The sequence below is a fragment of the Notamacropus eugenii genome, chromosome 3, assembly GCF_028372415.1.
Source record: "Notamacropus eugenii isolate mMacEug1 chromosome 3, mMacEug1.pri_v2, whole genome shotgun sequence".
NCBI lineage: Eukaryota > Metazoa > Chordata > Mammalia > Diprotodontia > Macropodidae > Notamacropus > Notamacropus eugenii.
The window spans coordinates 388,022,946-388,044,538 of NC_092874.1; the positions used below are offsets into that span (position 1 = coordinate 388,022,946).

The window sequence follows — 21,593 nt, forward strand, 5'->3', positions numbered from 1 at the left end:
GCAGTCAGGAAAACCTATGTTCAAATCCTGCTCCAGACATTTAATAGTTGGACAAGGCATTTAACCATTCTCAGTCTGCTTCCCCATCTGCAAAACGGAAATAATAAGTGCATCTATATCTTGGGGTTGTTAAGTACCAAATGAAATGACACATGAAAAGTGCTTTACAAACCTAAACACTGCTATGAAGTGAGAGCAATTAACTAGATGTTTTCTAAGGTCTGTTTCAGTGTTAAATCCATGCTATGCCCTCTTTTCAAAGTGTGTGTGCCTGGGGATGACCGTGTTTCTTACTGTCCTAGGAGTGAAGGTGATGTGGCAGGTGTGCTAGAGGTGTGGCAGCCCACAAGCACCCATCAATCCAAAGTCCAAAAACAATGACTGAACACCAGGACAGATCCAAAACCAGAAAAATGCTTTATTGGAAAGGTACAAAACCAGTCACAGCAGCTAAATGTACAGCAATAAATTACGTTGTGGCTGTCAGAAGAGAAAAGTGATGGACACAAACACTGGGCTATATGCCTTACAAACAGGAATCCACATTATTTGATATATTTTCAATAATTTATATTATAATAAAAAAGCAGCACAAAAATAAATATTGAAATGAAATTACTGAATAACCACAGAGGACAGAATGAGCTGGTGCTAAAAACTTAAAACAGACTGTCCCTATCATTGGGGGGAAAAGTAAGCAAAGGAATTGCCTTCTATGGAAAGGTCCCAGAAGATTTAAGCACAAGAGAAAAAGGAAAACAAATCCATGTTACAAAAAGGCCATGGACTTTTTTTCTTAAATTAAAAAAGAAAACCAACCAAAATATTAAAATTGTGACAATGAAGTTTCAATGATTTGAAAGGGAGGGCAAGAGAGAGAGAAAAACTGTCAGCTCTTCCCCAGGCCAGCCTATGCCCAACACCGCCTTCAGAGGGTCCCAAACTCTCAGTACTGTCCCCTGGGACAATCACCACCCCCAGGGGCGTTCTCTTGCCCTTCCACTAAAGGCATTGCCCCTACTTGGCCTCCAACTTCAGATGTCAGGTATTGATCTGCCGTTTGCCCATACTTTCAAAATTCCTTCAGGCAAGTACAGCTACTGACTTCCTCTAACTCTTGGATATAATGTCCCTGGTCCTCCACCCTGCATTCTGGGAAGGGGTTTACAGGTCAAGAATTCAAGGTAAAAGCTGACTCATCCATGCACAACACTGTCCCTCCCATCCTGAGGAGGCATCAACAATGTGTGGAAAAGGTGACACAACAATACTAAAAGTCTACCTGCCTTTACTGTATCACAAGCAAGGAGAGCAGAAACACTCCAGCCTTGGACACCAGAATGAAACCTACCCTGGAAAAAGGGGGTTGGCAGGAAATCCTGTTGCTTGGGAGGAGTATCTGTGGGGCAGATTGCAGGGTGGGGGAGAGGATTTGGCTGGAGCACCTGGGGAATGAAATGCCAGGGCATGACATCTGGTGGGAGTTATGGCCCTGGTTGGGGTCATCCCCCGAGCCTAGAGCAGTGGTTCAGAGGAATGTCATGCAGAGTAGTTTAGAATGCATGGGCCTTCGAGCCAGAGCCTTACTCAGAATGGAAGAGGGAAAACGGTGTGGGGAGCAGCCAACAAATCCCTCCTTCCATAGAACCTGTGGTTAGGACTCATTTGCAGAAGTTAGGGATAAAGAATGGAATACACTCCCATTCTCTACCCCTAGGTCAAATTGCCAGGTCAGGGATCCCTGACCTGACAATTATTTTAATAAAGATTTACAGTATCAAACATGAAAAAAAATTAATTTTGCTTACGAAAAATCTGTACGATAAAATGTGTATATAATTTATATATATATATATATATATTTCCTTTTTTTCTCTCTCTCTTTAAATATTTCCACGTGGTCCTTATTGATATCCAATATGGATTACCTACCATGGCTATGGTATCAACAGCTTTATTAACACTCAGGCCTCTTGTTTTGGAAGAATCCAAGTGCTTACTGGTAGAGACCTGGCTCTCAGCTTGGCCAAACCCTTTGGCACTCTTCCAGGAAATGGAAAACTATTCAGCCACATGGCAGTGCCACTGGAGAAGTTCAGATACTTCTTGTCTGATTGCAACAGAAGAGACACAGAATGAAGATTCAGCCCTTGGGGCCCGTGTCACTCCGATGACAGCCTCTCTACGTGGTTAAGGACCCTTAAGGTCCTCTGCAGCTTGTTTGTTTTGTTTAGGGAAGGAGGCAGTAGAGTAAGAGGGAAATGGGAGCAGGGAGCTGGGGAAATAGGGTGGGACGAAGGTTTCTTTCTGATGAACCCAACAAAGCTCTCTCCAAGTGCAGGGCTGCTCTTGAGCTGTGGTATACTTAAGCCTCCCCAAAGCCGACTGACAGGAGTCACATTCCACTCTTCTTCTCCCCCTCCCACCCCATAGACAAACATATACATGTCTACACATAAGAGTAAAGAATCCAGACTGCACCTGGTAGACCAGAGCACTTAGCTGATGCAGAGAACTTCTATATAGAATATGCTTCCTGACTAGGGAATGGGACCCTAGCTCAGTTTCATTTCCCAACCTTAACAGTCAACACCAATCTATTAGCAGGGCAGGTGGAAGATACAGAAGTAGTAATGCTAAATAAACACCTTCCCAAATGTTCAGTGAAGTTTTCCAGAAAGTGTTCTGAGGTTGCTTTTACTACTCCCCATTGGGAAAGAGCCACAGGAAAACATTACTGTGAGATCTTTGCTGGCTCAGTTGCTCAGGACAGAAAAAGCAAGTTAAAGGCTTCAGACGATGTATGAGCACCAGGGTTGCACAGATTCCCCAAATCTTTGATGCAGTGGCCAAAGAACACAATTAGATTCTCAAGGATTCATCTGGTAAACCCCAAACTTTCAGTCATCACGTTCAAAACACACTTCCTCTCTGAAGGGCACAATCTACCTTCTTTAGTCAATCAAGACAACAATAATTTCCTCAAACTACATTCTAGTCTCTTCTGTAAGACTCATTTTCTATTTTTTCCAGTGACACAAGATAACCTTTAGCCTTGACCCCTTCTTCTCTAGGTCCTATTGGCTCCCCACACCACTCTCTTGGCCCACACAAGGCTACTTCCTGTCTCATCTCAAAAGAACCACTACTATTTCAGGTGTACTGTACATGAGAGCATCTCTACTGGCACCCAATGATGCCTTTCAGCCACCAAATACCAGGCCAGAGCATCTGGCGCCTCTGTTCCTCTCTCTCTCCTCCCCTCCCACAACACCCTTAATCCCTTTTCATCTCTTTTTCTTGGAACTAAAGGTTTGCTTATGTTCTTCTAGTCTTCTCCTCAACAAAAACCCTTTTTTTTTAGTATTTCCTCTGGGTCCCTCAAAATCACCATGTTTTGGAGACTCAGTGTTCTCACTTACATGGAGAAGGGCTTGATCCCTAGAACACAAGACACTATTCACGAAAGACTAAAGTAAGGAAGCTGACCTCAGCTCTGAAATACCTACCTGCAGATCTGCTCTAAATCAATGAACAAGTACACTGGCTCCTCCTCTAAGCTTCCCTCCTCTCTACCAGTGTCCAATAACCTGAATGCTGCTTAGGCAGCTGGTCCCATGGGGGCAGGCTCCTCACTGGAACAAGAGGAGGTTGTTTTTGCCTTCTTGTGCTCTAGAGCAGTCACCCCTGTTTGTATACAGGGGTTGTCTAGATGTCCTGGTTTCCCTAACACACATGCTATTTCCTTCCTGCTAAAGCTCTCCTGCTGGTTATACTCTCGAGACCATCCTGAACATTTTGTTACTCCTTAAATAACACCTTTGTACTCACTCAGTCCTCTGTGGAACAGACATCCCCTTGCCACTGCTCAGTTTCTGCCTGGTAATACTGCTATGATATCTCCCCTGGGGAATCCTGTGCACACGTGTGCATGAGCACACACACTAAAGCCTACCTAATACTTTCCACACCTCCTTCACTGGAGCACCAGGGAATCCTAAGCTAACTGCTAAAACAGGGCTGTGAGTGCATTCTAAATGTAGAACACCTGGAAGAATTAAGCTGCACTACATGCCTTCTGTTCAGGTCTTGCTCAGGCAGGGAAGCCAGGCATATAGTCATGTCAGGAACCTGAAAATTTATTCCTCATGACTGGGGGACATAGGAGAGAGAAGTGAGGTAGGGGAGAGGAGAGGCTGGGGGTAAGGGGAAGAAAGCTGAAAATAGATTAAATTGTTGAAAATATGAGTTAAAAACTGAGAGCCTTCTCTAACTGGTACATTTCAAATAGATAATGTTTACAGGGTCACCCCCTAAGTTTCATCATAAGCACAAAACAGATGTGATGTTGCCTCTTCAGGTGGGCAAGGAGATGGTGCAGAGGTCCCCTTGAACAAAGTTGCCATAGGCTGACAAAGGAACATGTTGGAGTAATGCTCCCTTGTATGATGAATCTTGGGGTCCCACAAACATTTCCTGGCTGCCAAATGTCCAAGAGGCACCTCAAGAAATAAGCTTTTCCTCAATAACAAGATCTGCTATAGTCACAAAGGGGTAGAAAGAAAGGTCTGGGAACAGGGAAGAAAGGTGAAATAGGAAATGGGAGTTGAATGGGGTAGTTCAACAAAAGGTCTTTCCTTATCCTACACCCAAGCTCAAATTCTTGTCATAAACCATCAAAGGCCACTGTGAAACAGCCATTGAGGGTCCCTTTGCAGGTGATTTGCACTGTTTTTGAGGAAATACATCGACTCAACAGGACAGAGGAGACTCTCACCAAACACAAGAGACATTTCCTCGTCCCTTCCTCAAAGGGTTGCCAGTCCTACCCGCCCTCACCCTGCCCACCCTCTAACCCACAGCTGCTTGGAGCACTAGGATGCAGCTGAGAAGGGCACCGAGGTGGATGAAATCTCAGCTGATTTGACAATGGTGATGACGCTGGTGGTGGCGACCTTGGTGGGAGCAATGGGACCACGGGCCACGGTGCGGGCGAACGTCTGCAATGCTTCGTATTTGGAGCGCAGGGCATCCAGCTCCAGCTTCATGCTGCTATTCTCTCGGGCCAGCTTCTCCACCTCCTGTTGCAGCTCCACCCTCTGCCGTTCCAGCTCCTCCTTCTGGGTCACCCGCTTGATGCGACAGCTTGCGGCATAGCCTCGGTTCTTGAGTGTGCGCCGGCGCTGCTTCAGGCGGATCACCTCCTCCTTGGTGAGGCCCCGGAGGTGCTGGTTGAGCTCTCGCACAGACATTGACACCAGCTCATCATCACTGAGCACTGGGGCGTTCTCTCCTGACTCCTTCTTAACCTGGGAAGATATTGGTAGCCATGAAAATGAGGAGTATGCAGCCTAGGGGACTGTAAGTGCAAGGAGGCAGATGACTCGGATGGCTAAAGTGAGCTTTATACAGAGGAATCCAGAGCAATCCCTTGGAGGCTTTATGAAGCTATACAAGGCAATGTGTGGAGTTGTTCCCTATAGCTGCTCAAAGGTAAAATATGGCATCTTGGCTGTACTTAACCAGCGGTGATTTGGAGGGATGGCATTTTTCTCATAAAGAATGTATACAAGAACATTACAGAGTTACTCACTATTCACTGAAAAACTAATGAATAATATGTAAATAACCTAGGCAAGCTAGGAATCTGGCCTGGCCAGTTGGTTTGAAACATGTATATGACAGGCTGTTTTAGAATCCTCCACTAGCATAAGTACGCAATAAATCAACTTCAAACCTCAATTTGAGAAGTCACACACCCCACAGCAAAACAGAATACCTCCTTCAACTTCTAGAAAAGAAGTCTATTAAATCCACACACTGTTACCAGAAGCCTCTATACTAACAACAACAACAACAACAAACCCAACCCAAACAAAAAAACCGGTTAGATGAACAGATGTGGGAGACAAAAATCTTGCCCATAAATCATTATCTATGCCCTTGCTTCTCTCCATGTTACTAAGCATTACTGCTCCAGAGGAAAAGCTTCAGATGTTCCTTTAAGTGCATTTGAGAGGTTGTGTGTGCTCAAAGAACAGGATCAATGAAACATTTGCTAAGTATCTACTAGGTACTAGTCACTTTACTAGGTGCTGGAGATACAAAGACAGAATGTGAAATAGTTCCTGTTGGACTATTTAGAGCTAAGTCTCAGACTACTGATTGCTGGTCCAAAAAAGTAGTCCTCAGGCTTTCACTCTAAAGCATCTAGGAAGCAGAACTTAAGTGGTCTCAATATTCTCCCACCACCAAGTGGCACCAAATTGGCAAGAAGAAGGGGCCTTCCTATCTTTTAAATTAGGCAGATACTCTAGATACTGTCACCATCTTTCCCTTACTGGGTTTCCTACTACCAATTCTCATCCAACAACACCTAAACACAGGTCCTTGTTAGGAAGGTAGGGTCAACCCGTGTACTCTGGAATAAAGATACCCATGCTCTTATGGACATAAAATATTATTACATACAGGTGATTGTTGGTAGAACCTGATTCTGTCATAAGTTTCTGGAAGTTTCTTGGGATCTACCTGAAACCACCTAAAAGGAATTCCTTCTTACCTTTAATGCCTTGTTCGGTTTAGGATTAGTCGTCATAACCTGGGCACAGTCACCTGGACAGAACTGATTGGAAAATGCAACTGGAAGAAAAATAAACAAACAAGCAAATACAGGTTAAGTAATGGCCAAGCTCAGACACCAGAAGGATCTTCTGATAGGCTACTTTCAGAGGAGTTTTGTTTTCCATTCCAAAGATGATCTAACTATAAACATTGTTCTAACCATGATGAAAGCCGCCCCACAGTTCTAAAAGTCACACATATTCTAAGGGTACCACCCTAAAAGTGATGTTACAATGCAACTTTCAGTCATGGATACTTTGTTCTTAGAGTTCAGGAGGCCCCATATATCGTAGTTAACAACAACTACCTAGCACCAGCAACACCCTCCTCTCACTGCAATAGCCAGTGGTCAGATTTTCAATATTCCTTTTAGTTCTGTACTGCAGGAAAAGTGTCTTGTTTTTAAGATGAAACACCACCCATAGACATTCCTCACTCCGTGTTACTCCACCTCATGGAACAAGGAGCTACATTTTCAGCTATAACGGAGATTGACAGCATGTTTTGAGAACTGAAGCAACAGTTTACAGCATGGTGATGGGTGAATACCTGAAACCTCTTGCCTGAGTAACAGCACTGCTCAATATTTTATAACAGACCCACACCCTGAGAAACGTCATTTCCCGCCTTCCCAAGGTCTATAGTGATAAGCCCAGAGACCTGACTGCCACCACAAAGGTAGTCCCCTCCAGTGAGATGACAACCTTTGATGTCACCTTGCCCTCTCACAATGAACTCTGGTTTGGAATATCTGCAACCCAAACCTAGCCCCAGGCCCCTCCTCCTGGTACCCTGCCTCCAGAGAATCGATGCTGCCAGGTGAGCCCGCCCATCGAGTACCTACCGCGGAAAAGGGCACTGCAGTTGTGACATCACCACCTCCTCCTATGCTGCCCTCAACATCCTGACCCCACGATCTGAAGAGCATGGAAGGACTCCGGCTGAGACTACCCCGTGGTCCCTGATGAGCAAGGGAGTCAATGAGCTGGATTTCGAAGCCTGGAGCTGGAGAGTGAGATGGGCAGCAGCAGCACTGGGTGTATGGAGGGAGCACACAGACTGTGTCTGGCGGGAGTTCTCCCCCCAGCCACCCACCAACCAGCCCCCTCCACCCTCCCTTCTCATTTTCACGTCTGCATTGTGTCACACATTCTAATCATTCATGAAAAAACCAGCCAAAGCATCCCAAGCATGATTCCCCTCTGATAGTTGCCATGGTGACCTTGGGAAAGTAGCCAACCCTGAGATGGTAGTCATGGAAACAGAGAAGCCCAAAAGGAATAATGACTTTGGGTCATGTCTGTGCAAAGACATCACGAGGTCGACAGACAGTAAACAAACTTATTCATATCCCCAAACAACTGGGGAAGGGGCTAAAGGGCCAAGGGGTCAAGAGGTAAAGTATGAAAACTAGGCTTGGTGGCAAGCTGCTTTGCTTGAGTATGAACAACTAATATATATGCTGCCACCTCCCTCCCTTAACTTTCCCCACCTGCACCGACAGGCAAGGCAAAATGTGATGGAAGAAAGAGATTTAGAGAAGTTAAACCTCAGAGATGGAGAGGATCCTCTGACTCCAAAGATGGGGCCCACATTAAAATCTCTATTTTTGATATGGACTAGACAGGGTGGGTAATTTTCCATTTCCCCAGCCTGCTTTGATCTCCCTGCGTCTGTCTCACTTTCATTCCTGCAGCACAGGCTGCCAGGAGACAAGCTGTGATAAATGAGCCCCTGGCACAGAATCCCTTGGCTGCAGCAGCACCTGGGACCCTCTGCCCTCTGATCTTGCATTCTACTCTTTCTCCATCTGTCCTTTCTGCACCTTGTCTCCAAGAGGACTCTTTTGTGGAGATGGATGTAGTACAATCAGATCTTCAAAAGAGAACCTACAAGAATAACCCCTACAGAACAGCCCTTAGTAAAAACATGACTGCATTCTCTATGAGCATGTTAATGATACAGAATCACCAGGAAAATAAAGACAGTCATATTCAGATGGGCATCTTAGGGCTACTTCCCAATTGTCAGAAAGAACTTAACTCTTAAATATAGCTGTATGCCTACGTATGCATGCAATGGGAGAGAGTGTAGTGGAATGCTCATCGACAAATGGGAAGAAACCTGTTCTGGGATTCTGAGTCTGTCCTTATCAGTCTGACATGACATAACTGCTTTTCTGAGACCTTTCCCCCTCCAACCAGGTACCAGAAGTCAAAATGGCTTCAGAGAAAATAGTGAGGAATCAGCACTGCTCAAACTGCCCCAGTGACCGACCTGCTGGAGCCTGGCAGTTGGGAAAGTGATGAAAAACTTTTCCATGTCAAAAAGGAACAGGCTTCAGTATCTATTCCAACACACACACACATACACAGAGTCAGAACACACACACACACACACACACACACACAGAGTCAGAACACACATACACACACACACACACACTCAGAACATAAGGCCCTGCAGTCAGTCTGTGACATAACTATGCAATGAGTCACCAGCTGTTTACAGAGTTTGAGAGCTCACATTCCCACAGAACCAGAAACCCCTCCCATCCCTACAAGGATACACATGCTGAGTCCCCACTGCTTACACTTGGCAGAAGGAAACCGGAAAAGGAAAGTCAAAGTGGAGAAGAGGGGAACACAACTTAAATCCACTAACTGCACAAAAGAGCATCTTGATTTTCACTCATTGGACTTTTGAGTTTTCAATGCAAAAGTTGAAAACTTGATTGGCTACTTTAGAACCTGAGAGAAAAGGTCAATCTACCAAATAACTCCATAAATGATGAGTGTGTGGTCCAATAATACATTTAATTACCAAAATGTTTGTTACAAGAAGTAGAAATAATATAGATATAATAATAGAGGTTAGTTCACACTGTGAATTCTCTATCTACAAGCTCACTCACCTTCCACAGAATTCTATTGAGGCTACACAGACAGTATGCAGATCTCCCTTTCACTCTGATGATTTCAGGCCTCACGCAAGTCATTTAATCTCTCTAGGCCTCAGTTTCCTTATCTATAAAATGAGGAGGCTAGACTAGTTGTCCTCTAAGGTTACTCATGGCTCTCTATTCGTGGTCCTATGATAGGCCTATGGCCCTCCCCTTAGCCAAGCACCGGCCTTCCTAGGAGGGGCTTGTACCTCTCAAAACGGGAACTTCATCCTATCTCTCTCTGTGCCCAGATGATTTCATTCAAAGGAACTTATTAACTGCAAAACAGAGGGAAACTGTTGGGTTTGTAACAGAGAGAAAGATGAGCATATACCAATACATAACTGCTATTGTCATCCTGGATACCAAAAATGGATCATCTGCCCACAAAGTGTCAGTGATATCACAGGAGGGTGTCCTATTAAAATGTTTATTGCTTTTGTACATGGGGTAGTCAACTAGTCATTTTAACATCAAAAGCTTTGGCGCTTAATCTGACAGGTTCTTAGGTATGTATATGCCAAATGAACAAACCTCTACTTTCACACTATCTAGTACACAAGTCCTTTGATAATCAAGCTATATGAACACAAAATAAAAGAGAAGGAAAAAAATGTGAACCCCAAAGCCCACAGACAAGAAGACGCTGGAATCTCAAAGTCATCACTAGGGGACCAGATAAAGTGAAGTGAGAGTAGAGAAGGGTCACGTAAATGGGCTGGGAATCAAGAGTCTAAGACAAGGTCTTTTTTAACCTTGGGTCCACAGACCCTTGAGGCAGCTGGTGGATCAGTGGATAGAGCACTATGCTTGAAGTCAGGAAGACCTGAGTTCAAATTCGGCCTCAGACATTTTCTAGCTGAATGACCATGGGATTGCCTGACAAAAAGCTCCACTGGAGAAGGAAATGGCAAGCCACGGCAGCATCTTTGCCAAGAAAATGCCATGGACATCTGGTCCGTGAGGTCAAAGAGAGTCACACACAATTGACTGACTGAACAACCATGGGCTCCCAAGGAGTCTATGGACAGGTTATAGGAGGACCTGTGAACCTGAATGGGGAAGACATTTTTTTATATTTTTATTTGCTAGGCTCTACCTGAAATTGAGCATTTCCTTCAAATTATTTAAAAATATTCTTCTGAGAAGGGATCCATAGACCACCAGACTGCCAAAGGAGTCCATGACACAAAAATGGTTAAGAAATTCCTGATCTAAAGGAAAAACAAATGTCTCCTCAGCAAGTCTCTCTCTTTCCCTTGTTAAATTTTACTTTTAGAAAACAAGACAGATAAGACACTGCTTCCTTGGACAGGGCAGGCCACCAATCACCAAACTGGGGCACAGACTCTTTCTGGAAGGCTTTTAATGCTTCAGCAGAATGTACTTACTAGCTTTTCTAGTAATCAGACTGTTGTTCCCCTAGCGCAACAACTTGGTGTTAAAGGAGAGATCTTGGTTATTGTCTTAGACTATCTTAACTCTGGATAGGCCAGGTTATTAAATTGAGAATTTGAGAAAAAGTTGAGTATCACTTTATATCTAGGATCATACTGTATCAGATCAGAATGGTAAGTAAAAAAGATGGGTTGCTTGACTTACAAAAATTGGAGGGCTTGCCAATTTCAGATTCTCTCCCGGTGTTTTCTTCTACTTTATTTCAGTTTCTAAACATTACCATTTTTCAAATTCCATACAAAACTATTTTAAACATAAGATAGTAAGACTCATACAGGGAAACAAATTAGATTGGTACCATTTTTTTAAAAAGTATAAAAAAGTGCTGGTTTTTCTTGGTCATGGTGACATTTTCCCCCCACTACTCTCCAGAGTCAAATCATGATTCCCAATACTTGTCTTCCAACAGCTCCTCACTGAAGGATTTGAAGTGTACTCTTTCCAAGGATAGGGCCATGAAGAAGCCCTGTACTGTTATTCTTGTCACTCCTTGGGTTAAGAGTCCTTCCACTTATGTCCTACTCTCAGTCCTCAACCCAGTTCTCAAAACATTTTGAAAAAGGAGGTCAGACTAAGCAAGCCCTAACTAGGCAGGAAGACTTCAATCTGAGGGTCTGACAAAAAGTCTTGAGTTAGCTAAGGATCAGTCTCTATAAGGGCAGAGAGGAAGCAAACAGACCACCAAGGGATGAAATTTTTCTGACCACAGTAATCCACAAAGACTATGTGCAGTAGAGATGGCTGTGATCTCCCATCAGTATGGAGAGCACTGCCAAAATGGCAAATCACTAAAGTATAACAATGGTACTCTACATCACTTGGTCTTAAGGTACACATAACTAAATGTACACAATTTAAAAAACCAAAATGGGTCTGAAATTTCTTGAAATAATATGAATAGCAGAACATATAACCTATTTACAAAGGGAGGGCAACCGAAGAGACATGTTTTGTATATGTCATAGAGATTCATAAATTTGCTGTTTGTAAAATTAGTAAAGTAGGGGAAAAAATATCCTTAAAATGGTACTTGGAAACCACTGACATTTAGGAAGTACCGGACCAATGGTCACACATGTCAGAAAAGTACATAACAAGAGCATTAATCAGGGCTCAAACCACAAGGGTTTTAGAGACTAGAGTCAACATTTTCAATTGTTTAAACCAAGCATTTCAGGGTATTGTAATTTGCCAACATGCTTTAAACAAGTGTTTTCCTTTTTACCACTGGCTTAAAATATGGGAGTACTGTATTAGCAACTGTTCACAGATACTGAAGCTCTCACTGGCAGTATCAACCTCCTATTATTACGTCTGACTTAAAATCTATTGGCAAAATTTAAGCATGAATAGGCATACTTACGTGTGGAAACATTTTTGGATTTTAGTGACATTGCCAGAGAATTTTAGTGAACTAATCACCATGTTGGGGGCTTCTAATTCTTGCTGCATTTAGCAAGTCATTTTCTCTCTTCTCTGCAGCTAATAACTAAGAGTGTTTATTTACCCTCTAGTTCTGCAGAAGCATCCTTTCTAAAGGTTTATATATTTACCACAATGTATCATTCACTGAAGTTTACCAGTTTCTAGACAAAGATAATCTTTCAATATTAAGATCATGAAAAAGTCTAAGTTTTTAATCTCAAACCAGAAACTGTACCTAAATGTCACTGTACATTCAATAGGTATTAACAGGTTTCTTAATTTGCTTTGGAAGAAAAAGGACCACATAAAGAGTCTTTGCTCTCATAAACAGGCTTGGGTGAAATCCCACAAGCTCTGCTTATTACGTGATAAAAATTCAGACACAAGGGACCTCCAGGGGGAGGCCATCTACTTTCCTGGGTCTTTTAGTAAAATCTGAAGGAAGAAGTTAGGGGCCAGGATAGAAATATAATAGGAGACTGAAGATGAGTGTTCCATATATAAAAATGGAAAATCGTAGTAGAAATGGAATTTCCTTCCCTTAGAGACAGTTTTTGAACAGATAACTCACAGTTGTACAATCTTGCCAGCCTAGGGATGACGACTACAGATCTTTTCCTGTGACCTTCTACTCTTAGTTTTGGAAAACTGTAGGCCACAAGTATCCTAACACAGTTCTACCATCTTTGTGATGACTGCCCTGACAGATAAGATTCTGCTTTCCAAGTTCAAAGAGAATTAAGATTTCTCCTCATAAAGAAAATCAAGTAACTGATCATACATTAATAGGCTCTATCTAATACTTCAAGTTATATAGTGAGATGTTGAGACTGCTTGAGAAGAGGAAAGTTCTATGTACTTATAAGGCTTACAACCATCTTCTTTTTGATGTCACAATCTTAGAAGAATATTAAGCTGTACATTTTGAGTTTCAATTTCACTTTCTCTCCCACCCCTTGTCACACATGATTTTAAACTCCTTTACTGAAGTTGTTCTGATCCTTACAGGTATCAGATGTGATGACTTTCAATACATGGAAGCACAAAGCACCAAAGTGGAAGAAGAAAGTAGTGATCTAAAAGAGATACATACGCAAAGCTAACAATCAAGAAGGCCGAAACAGCAGATGAAGTGTGGAACAATGACTTGCTACAAATAACTAAGGCATGGAATCTGTGTGGATAAATTATACCCTTCTCTAGCAAAGTTTATTTTAGCAAGCAATATAAAGTTGAGATTTAGACACTTTAACAGGTGTATAACAGCATAGCTCCAGGCATATAGTAGACATTCAACAAGTATCAGTTGATTGGGAATAACCCCAATTTTTTCCACAAACTTGATAAGGTACTACTAAGTAAGGTAAGTGGTAAAGTACTTACCACTCTAACCCTCTGGAACAGGAGGTAAGAAAAAATTCTTGAAGAGTGAACAAGTCATAATTGGTTCTCCTCTGCCTCTGTCTCCCAAGTAAGAATGCTAGGGATGTGCTGTACCTTGTCCATCCCCAGCATCATTATCATTTAACACCTCAAACAGCTCATTTGTAGCCGGAGGTTAGGCTTTGGCTACCTGCCCTCAGCTGTGGCATTCCAGTGGAACCCCAAAGCAGGCCTGACTGCTACTGCTATGAGAAGGCTGACCTACCTACCTACACTCTGCAGTTTCATTTCACATTTAATTTGACTGGACTCTGAGCTCCAGACTATTTCATCTCCCAGTACATTAATGGAAATGAATGTAGCACAGTTATGTACTAACCATACACAGAGAAGATACATAATCCTAGGCAGATAAAGGGCCAGGTAACAGTTAACTTTGGTGCTAATATTCTTCTGTGCCCAAGGCCCGCTATATTAGTTTCTGACTACTACAAAGAAAAGTTCTCCATCATAAAGTCTTCCACATCTAGGCCTGAGCTTCTTCATTTGCAAAATGAGGGAATTGGACTACATGACCTCTAAGGTAGGTCCCCAGCTCTAAATCTATGATCCAAGAACCTCCATCTCATGACTTTTTAGAAGTGCCCTCTCTTCCCCAAGACAAGTGACAATTGTTAATTTTCTAAAACAGTAATAAAGGGGAAACATGATGACACTGTGAATTATGAAAAGCAAAAGTATTTAGCTATAACTCCCATTAACAGAGAACAAGGAGGGTGGGGAATAGAGAAGGGTGAGTCACTGTTTACTGCTCCAAGGAGAAGCTACGCAGAAAATTCTCCCAGCTGGCCAGCTTTCCATTTCCTTTATGGACCAGAACCTGAATCCAGTAAGATGGTTTACACGGAACCCTCACACCCAGGAACTTTATCAATGTGATTTTAAAATAACTATCTGGAAAATAATCACAGTTATGCCTGAGTTTGTGTACAAATGTAGCAACCACCAGAGAAGTTATGGTTAAGGTGAGAATTAGAGTAGACAAAATTTTACGGTTTGAAAAAGGCTCGTGTCAAAGTTCCAAATAGTGTCAGAGAGAGAAATTGGATTCAGCCAATTCTGACACATAGTAAATGTTGCCTTCCCCAAATAATCTCTGCTCAACTCCCATTTTTAGCAACCACCTTGAAAGTCAAGCAATGCTACACTTGGAATGATTCCCTTAAAGCCTGTGCTGTGTTTAAGTATGGAAGGCAAACTTCATTCTGGGGAAAATTTCTGGTTTTAGTTTATAAAACTCCCTCCAAAAGGTTAATGAAAAATTATTATTTCATCTTACAAAGGAAAGGGTAAGGGAACATGGCAGATGGACAAGAAGGTATAGATCTTGTAATACAGTAGCTAAGGTTCTTCCTTCTGGGGCAATGTGTCGCAGGTGGCACTGAAGCTGTATGCATGCACAGCACGAGTTTACACTGCTGCACAAAATGCCATCTCCCTCAGCCCCCACCCAACAGGCCAAGCTCAGCTTTCAAAATTGTTTTGTGTTTTATTTTTTATACTCATCCAATCTTCTCTCTCACCAGGTCTATCCAAAAAAAAAAAAATCACTAGGTTTGAAATAAGCTGAACATGGTGTGACATTAAGCAACATCTGCACGTATCAGGATGTCCTTTAAAGATGATCCCAATAAAGCAGAGGCCTCCACAAAGCCAACAAATAGGACATGAAGACAATTAGACTGCGCCAGACAAACAAAGGTGGAGGGAAGGACAGTGTGTAAGACAAACTACACGTCACTCATAAAAATCCACTGCTTACAGGAGGAACTAACTTACCAACCTATTGAGTAACTCGGTACATATCTTAGTTTCTGTCTTGGCTACCAAAATCAGTATGAAAAAGCAAACCAATAAACCAACATCATAAAATTAAAAATACAAGGAATACGCAATACATGTCCTTCCAAAATCAAAAACTCCCTGGAGTCTGGGCAAATATAAAGTTAGCTTATTTGCTTAAAGTAAGTACTGTATGCAGTATCAGAGGAGTAGCAGCATGACTGGGTTTGCTCTTTTAGACCTACTGCCATTCAAGAAGAAACTCTACTAAGAGGAATATGAGTCTTCATTTCAAAGACTTGGCAGATAGGAAAGAGAAGGTCACATTTGCTCTTCTATGAACTTCCAATGTACTCACTCTAGAAATACTAATTGGAGACACCAAAGGCTGGAAGCTCAAAGCACACAAATCAAGCCACTACGTAAGTACTGAGACGATTTATGAATAAACAACAATGTAAGCGATATTTCCCAAATTCCTTCATTCTCCATCACAGCATGACTTTTGGTAAGAGCAGGGTTAAATCCCCTTTCCCTCTGGCTGATGTTGTATAACGCTATTGGATAGGAGCAATGCCAGTCATCTGTAGGAAGTGACTGTGGTAGGAAGGCTTTTCTGCATTACCAAGGGAAGAGAGACTGTACAAGTTGAACCGGCTCCCTCAGTGCGGAAGCAGCAAGGTAAATACATTAACTACTAAGCCAGGCTGGAGGCTGCTGGTGCTCTGGGGGCGTGGGGTACACAGCCTCTCACATGTGACCTCAAAGGGCTTCTCGGTGAAATAGAAGGGGAGGCAACTATCCTAAAATGTTCACTTAGCCCCCTCGGGGCAAATCTGGCCTCCGGGCTACCCTGGGATGGGAGGGCTGGTCTGAACGACTGAAAGGTAAAGGACGTTATTTCCGGTTTTGACCAGGCTGGCCTGGCTCCAGGGCTCAGGGGCTCTGGCCTACAACAGGAACCCCTTTTCCCTTATGAGACTATGTTGGTTGATATTCCAGTATCGCACCTAAGAGAGGAGCTTTAGGGCTTTGTTTCTTAGCATCGGCTTAAATGAACATATTTAATTTTGGAGATGTCATCTGACATGTCTCTAATCTCTCATTTGGTTTTAAAGAATTCACTTTTTTGAGAAAAAAGACAGGAGTTGGAAATCTCTTTCTCACCTCTGCCACTGATCTCTTGGGGGTAGAAGGCAGTCACTTTTTATGCCTCAGTGCCCCTGTCTGTAAAATGGGGAATTTTAAAAAAATCTTTATTATGCTTTTAACTCTTTAGCTTATAAAATGCCTGAGTACAAATGGGTATTAATGTGAATACTGTTATTTCAATCCACCCTTTCCTATCACAGCAAATATCCCAGACTAAAATTCCAAGAGTAAACATTAACCAAAATCGGTTTCAATAGATCGTCACCACAAGTGAGTGATATCACCTAGGGTTAGGCTCTCCAGTCATTTTCATACTGGATCACTCAGGTTTCATGATCCTGTTTAGAAAGGTCAACAACTTCTTTCTTTAGTAGTCTAAAATGATTAATATAAAAAAAAACAAACCACCAAATACTACCTAGGTTTCTAAGCACTCTTTAAAAAAAAAACGTTCTTCCTTCCTAGACTTTCTAAGCTGGAAAATAAAAACTGAATGAAACATGCCAGAATCTAGGGAGCTTTTCCTATCTTATGTCTGGATATCTCTAAATACAAGGGAGCGGCCTTTGAAGTTTCATTTGTCACAGTGTAACAATTTAATATCCTAAGCAGATCAGGACTACGTAGGACGGTCTGTCAGGGAGATCATACACCAGTGGCCTACGACTCTTGGTACCGTGTTTGGGTCATCTGCCTACAGTAAGGCAGTTATCGGGCTGAGCCTCCTCAGCGGCCGTCTGACATTCCCTAGGTGCTTTTACGTCCCTGGCCCCTGAGATGTAACAAGGGGAGGTGTTTCCTACTCCCGCTAAGAAGAGTCATCAGATTCCTAAACGTACAAGTTTGTGTGTCAAACTGAGCCCCCCAAAACCCCAAAGGTCAGAGTAATAAGTTACAACCCTGGACCATCAGATCATTTGCATATATGGAAATACAGCAGAACGGGTAATTGGAGGAAGATTGGAGGAAGGGTCCCGGGGGCCAGACGCCCAACAGAAGCAGCCCAGCCCCGGCCACGACTCTGGTTCGATGGTCACCCCGCGGTGCCCCTCCGGCCGGCCGGTTCCCATGCATGCTTACTCCCCACCCCGGGGATGCTCCCTGCCGCCTCCCCCTTCACCCCTGCCTTTCCTGCTCCTCTCGGATGGGGTGCGCCCGCAGTTTGTCCGGTCCCCTTCCTAGCCCCCCTCTGCCTGCCTTTTTTCTTGGGGCGCTTTCCCCGAACCTGGGGGGCTCCTCTGGCCCAGGGTCTGGGGGCGCCACGTGCTGGTCCCGGGTCTTCCCGCGGGGCAGTCAGCACGTGTCTCCCCCTCCGCCCCCTGGTCCGGGCACGTGTCTCCCCCAGAAGGATGACTCAGCGATTTGGGGGGTAACAGGGAGGGGGGGAAAGGAATCGGTCCAGGGAAGGGAGGGAGGGGCGGGCAGGGAGGATCTCCGGGCTCGCGGGGCGCCGGGACGGGACGGGGCAGCACGTGCGGCCAGCGCGGGCTAAGAGGAAAGGGGTCAGGGGTCGGGGGCCGACGACGCCCCCACCCCCCCGGCGCCGGAGAGTGGGGAGGGGGCACCACGCCCCCGCTGCGGCCGCCGCCAGCCTCGGATCGGGGCGGGTCCCGTCCTCCAGCGCCCCGCCCCCCCTCTGCCCAGCCGTCCGGCGGTGGGTCCGTTACCCCCGGCTCTGCCGACCCAACCGCCCGCAGCCGCCTTCTTACCTGGGGCGCGGGCACGCGGCGGGGCCTGGCGGGGGGCGGCGGCGGCGACGGCGGGGACGCGCGGCGGCGGCTCCGGCTCCGGCGGCTCCTCGCGGGGACGCGCTTTCCCACTTCGCCTCCTCCTCCTCCTCCGACTTCGGGAATAACAACAACCCCCCCAGTCCTCGGCATCTGACACTCCGCTTCCGGGATCGCGCGTCAGCGCGCGTCAGCTGGCCACGCCCCCTCGCCTCCTCCCCCCCGCCCCCCCGTCACCTCAGTCCGTTGGCCCGGGCGGCGGACCGAGGGAGGGGGGAAGGGGGGGAGGGAGCGGGAGGGAGAGGGGAGGGAGGGCCCCGCCCGCCGCGCGGCCGCCTAGCGCCTCCCGCCCCATTCATTCACACCCCGCCCCCCCCAGGCCCGCCCGGGCCGGCCGCCGGCTTGGGGGGAAGAGGGGAGAGACAAGTGTAAACCCCTAGAGGGGGGGACCGCGCGAGGTCACTGCCTCCCCCCAGCCCCCCGTCATCGAGACGGGCACGTGATCATTACAACAATAAAAAAGTTATAACCACAGAAACTTAGCATCCCTGGAGAGGTTCGTGGGCGCAAAGTTGCTTTCCTCCCCGCCAGGGCCCGTTGTACAGATGAGGAGACTGAGCCCTGGGAGATGGGCGGGGAGGGGGCGGGGCTTGCGCCAGTGATCGGCCTCCCAGGGGGTGAGCAGTGGGCGTGGCCGCCGCTTCTGCGAGCCCTCGGACCCCCTGGGGCGTAGCACCTTCTGTGCCGCCGCGCCGGGTCGGAGAAGGGTTCAGGGTCACCCCGCCAGGGCGGCCGGAGGGCTCCGGCTGCCCGGCACTCAGCCTTGGGCTACCCCGCGGTCCGGAGGCCTCTCGCCGGAGACCCGAGTCCTTGCTTTTTACTGCTGGTTGGTTTTAACAGGGCTAACGTGGAATGGACATGGTGCTGTTTGCCTTCCCGAGGAGCCGGGCAGGGAGGGAGCTGAAATGCTATAAATACATAAAAACCTGAAAAGAACAAAGATCATTAGGACCACAGGTTTACGTGCCAAAGGGACTTTAAAGATCTTTTACAAATGAGAAAATGAAGAAAGCCCCATGAAGTTGAGTGACGTGCCCATAGACCCTTACCCACATAAGGGTCTGAGGCAGAATCTGGGGCCAGGTCCTCTGGCTTCCAGGGGAGACGGAGGGCAGGAGTCTGGACCTTAGAGGGTCAAGTAACAGCGGGGAGAAACACCGTATTGGGAGTCAGAGGATATGGGTCTGAACACTTTCTGCATGTTTGATCTTGGGTGACTGTTAAGTTCTTTGTGCCTCAGTTGCCTCATCTGTAAAATGGAAAGGTTGGACTCTATCCTCTTATATTTCTGTTCTAAATTATTAAGTGCCTATGAAGCAGAGGGGAGAAAAGGCATGGTATTATAAAGTTTATAACATATAATAAATGAAACATAACCTAAGTTTAAGGCGGCACAGTGGATAGAGGTCTGGAGTCAGGGAGACTCCTCTTCTTTAGTTCAAATCCGTTCTGAGACTAGCTGTGTGACCCTGGGCAAGTCACTTAATCCTTTTTACTTCAGTTTCCTCATCTGTAAAATGAGTGAGAGAAGGAAATGGCAAACCCTTTCAGCATCTTTGCAAAGAAACCCCAACAAAACCCAACATCCAAAGCCCAAAATGGGGTAACAAAGAGGTGAACCCAAACTACAAGCCCTGATGTTTGTGAAGTTTATAGTCTAGTAGCAGAGAGTGTAGTCGGTGCCCAGGTAACTGTACCATGCCATCAGTCAGTCTATTTATTAGTCACTTACTCTGTGCCCAGTACAGTGTTAAGTGCCAGGGATACAAAAAGAGACAAGACAGTTCTTGCCCTCAAGAAGTTTAAAATGTTTAAATTCAAGTGTGAAAGGTCACTAAGGACTGGGGTGATTAGAAAATCCTTCGTGCCTACCAAGACACACAGAGAATTTGAGACTTCTAACTATAAACAATCTTCACTGAAATAAAGGGTGACCTATATAATTGAAGAAAGTCAATGTTTATGACCTGGCCATACTATTCAGGTTAATCTAAGGGTTGCCTGCTATGTTAATCACCTTAACCATATTTTACATAATTATAACTTTGAATACATGAGGTCACTTGTGCAGAATCATTATTGACACTGACTGAGTCCCAACTGTACCAAATGGATCAATAGCTTCCTTCAAAGCTCAGCCAGATGCAGCCTCCTACACGAGGTCTTTCCTAACACCGCCTCCCCCCCCACAACTGCTAATGTAATTAATCGCCGTGGTTATACTTTGTATACTTTTTGTTTTTATATGTGACCATGCATTCATGTACATGTTTTCTCTACTGGAATGTAAGGTCACCCCAGGCAGGGACCCTTTCTGACACAGTTCTTGGCACATGATACAAATGCCTGTTGAATGGTCAACTATTTTATGTAATGGAACAAAATAATATACATGGAGGAACAAAAAAATGGTACCTAAATATTGAGGGAAATAACAAGGGAAAGTAGGCAAGAAGGTTTAACATGATCAGATCTCAAATTATTTTATAAAGCAATAATTATTTTTTAGAATGAGATAAGTTAGAATAAAAAGGCTAAAAATAAAAGTTGGTCAGTGAAATAGATGAGGCAAGCAAAACATAGAAGGAAATCCATATTAGCTGTCTAGTTTAAAAGTTTCATAAGGAGGTAGTATTTCATTTGGGCTATAAAGAATGGGTAAGAATTTAACAGAGGAGAACTGAGCGACATCTTAGACACAAAGGAATAGTATAAGCCAAGCACGACTAGGAGGCTAGAACATAGGGTCTATAGCAGGAACTACAGTCCAGTTTAGTTGGAATATAAAATACTTGGAGAGAAGTACAGAGGAGCATGAGATAAAAAGGGTGAAAAGATCTGGACAGCAGCAGACCGCAAAGGACCTCAGAGAATAAATACTAAGCTAAGAAATTTGAACTTGACTCACTGGACCATTGGGAAACACTGAAGGGTTTTGGGCAAAGGAATGTCATTACCAGTTCTCACATAAGGAAGAT

At 44.7% G+C, this 21,593-nt stretch overlaps 3 protein-coding genes across 9 annotated transcripts in view; 2 read left to right on the plus strand and 1 right to left on the minus strand.

The window, feature by feature from the left end:
• The window catches only part of TMEM184A (transmembrane protein 184A), a 61,413-nt gene extending 60,662 nt beyond the window's left edge, over nt 1-751 (plus strand). The window contains exon 10 of the mRNA XM_072597733.1: nt 303-751. The gene's annotated coding sequence lies outside the window, so the exon portion shown is untranslated. The remainder of the gene's footprint in view (nt 1-302) is intronic.
• MAFK (MAF bZIP transcription factor K) lies at nt 399-18,688 on the minus strand. Of its 4 annotated transcripts, none has more exons than XM_072597736.1 (4): nt 18,538-18,686; nt 7,469-7,585; nt 6,563-6,642; nt 399-5,309 (listed from the first exon to the last, which is right to left on the minus strand). In XM_072597736.1, exons 3-4 carry the CDS (start codon nt 6,596-6,598, stop codon nt 4,875-4,877), a joined length of 471 nt encoding a protein of 156 aa, XP_072453837.1. In that variant the 5' UTR covers nt 6,599-6,642; nt 7,469-7,585; nt 18,538-18,686; the 3' UTR covers nt 399-4,874. The 4 variants fall into 4 exon arrangements, with proteins under 4 accessions (XP_072453837.1, XP_072453836.1, XP_072453835.1 ...); XM_072597735.1 differs by having other exon boundaries at nt 7,469-7,629; XM_072597734.1 differs by having other exon boundaries at nt 7,469-7,657.
• Nucleotides 15,845-21,593, plus strand: part of LOC140497142 (lysosomal alpha-glucosidase-like) — a 74,305-nt gene continuing 68,556 nt past the window's right edge. Inside the window, exon 1 of one of the 4 annotated variants that reach the window (XM_072597726.1) lies at nt 15,845-16,098. The gene's annotated coding sequence lies outside the window, so the exon portion shown is untranslated. Of the gene's footprint in view, nt 16,099-16,187; nt 16,358-21,593 lie in introns of those variants that run through there. The other 3 variants (XM_072597727.1, XM_072597725.1, XM_072597728.1) reach the window with 3 other exon arrangements.

What these genes read in the sequence shown, in the direction of transcription:
- MAFK (XM_072597737.1), bottom strand. Translation starts at nt 6,598, where the DNA reads ATGACGACTAATCCTAAACCGAACAAGGCATTAAAG. An exon ending in AACCGAACAAGGCATTAAAG is followed by an intron (nt 5,310 to 6,562) that starts GTAAGAAGGAAT and finishes ATATCTTCCCAG; the next exon opens with GTTAAGAAGGAGTCAGGAGA.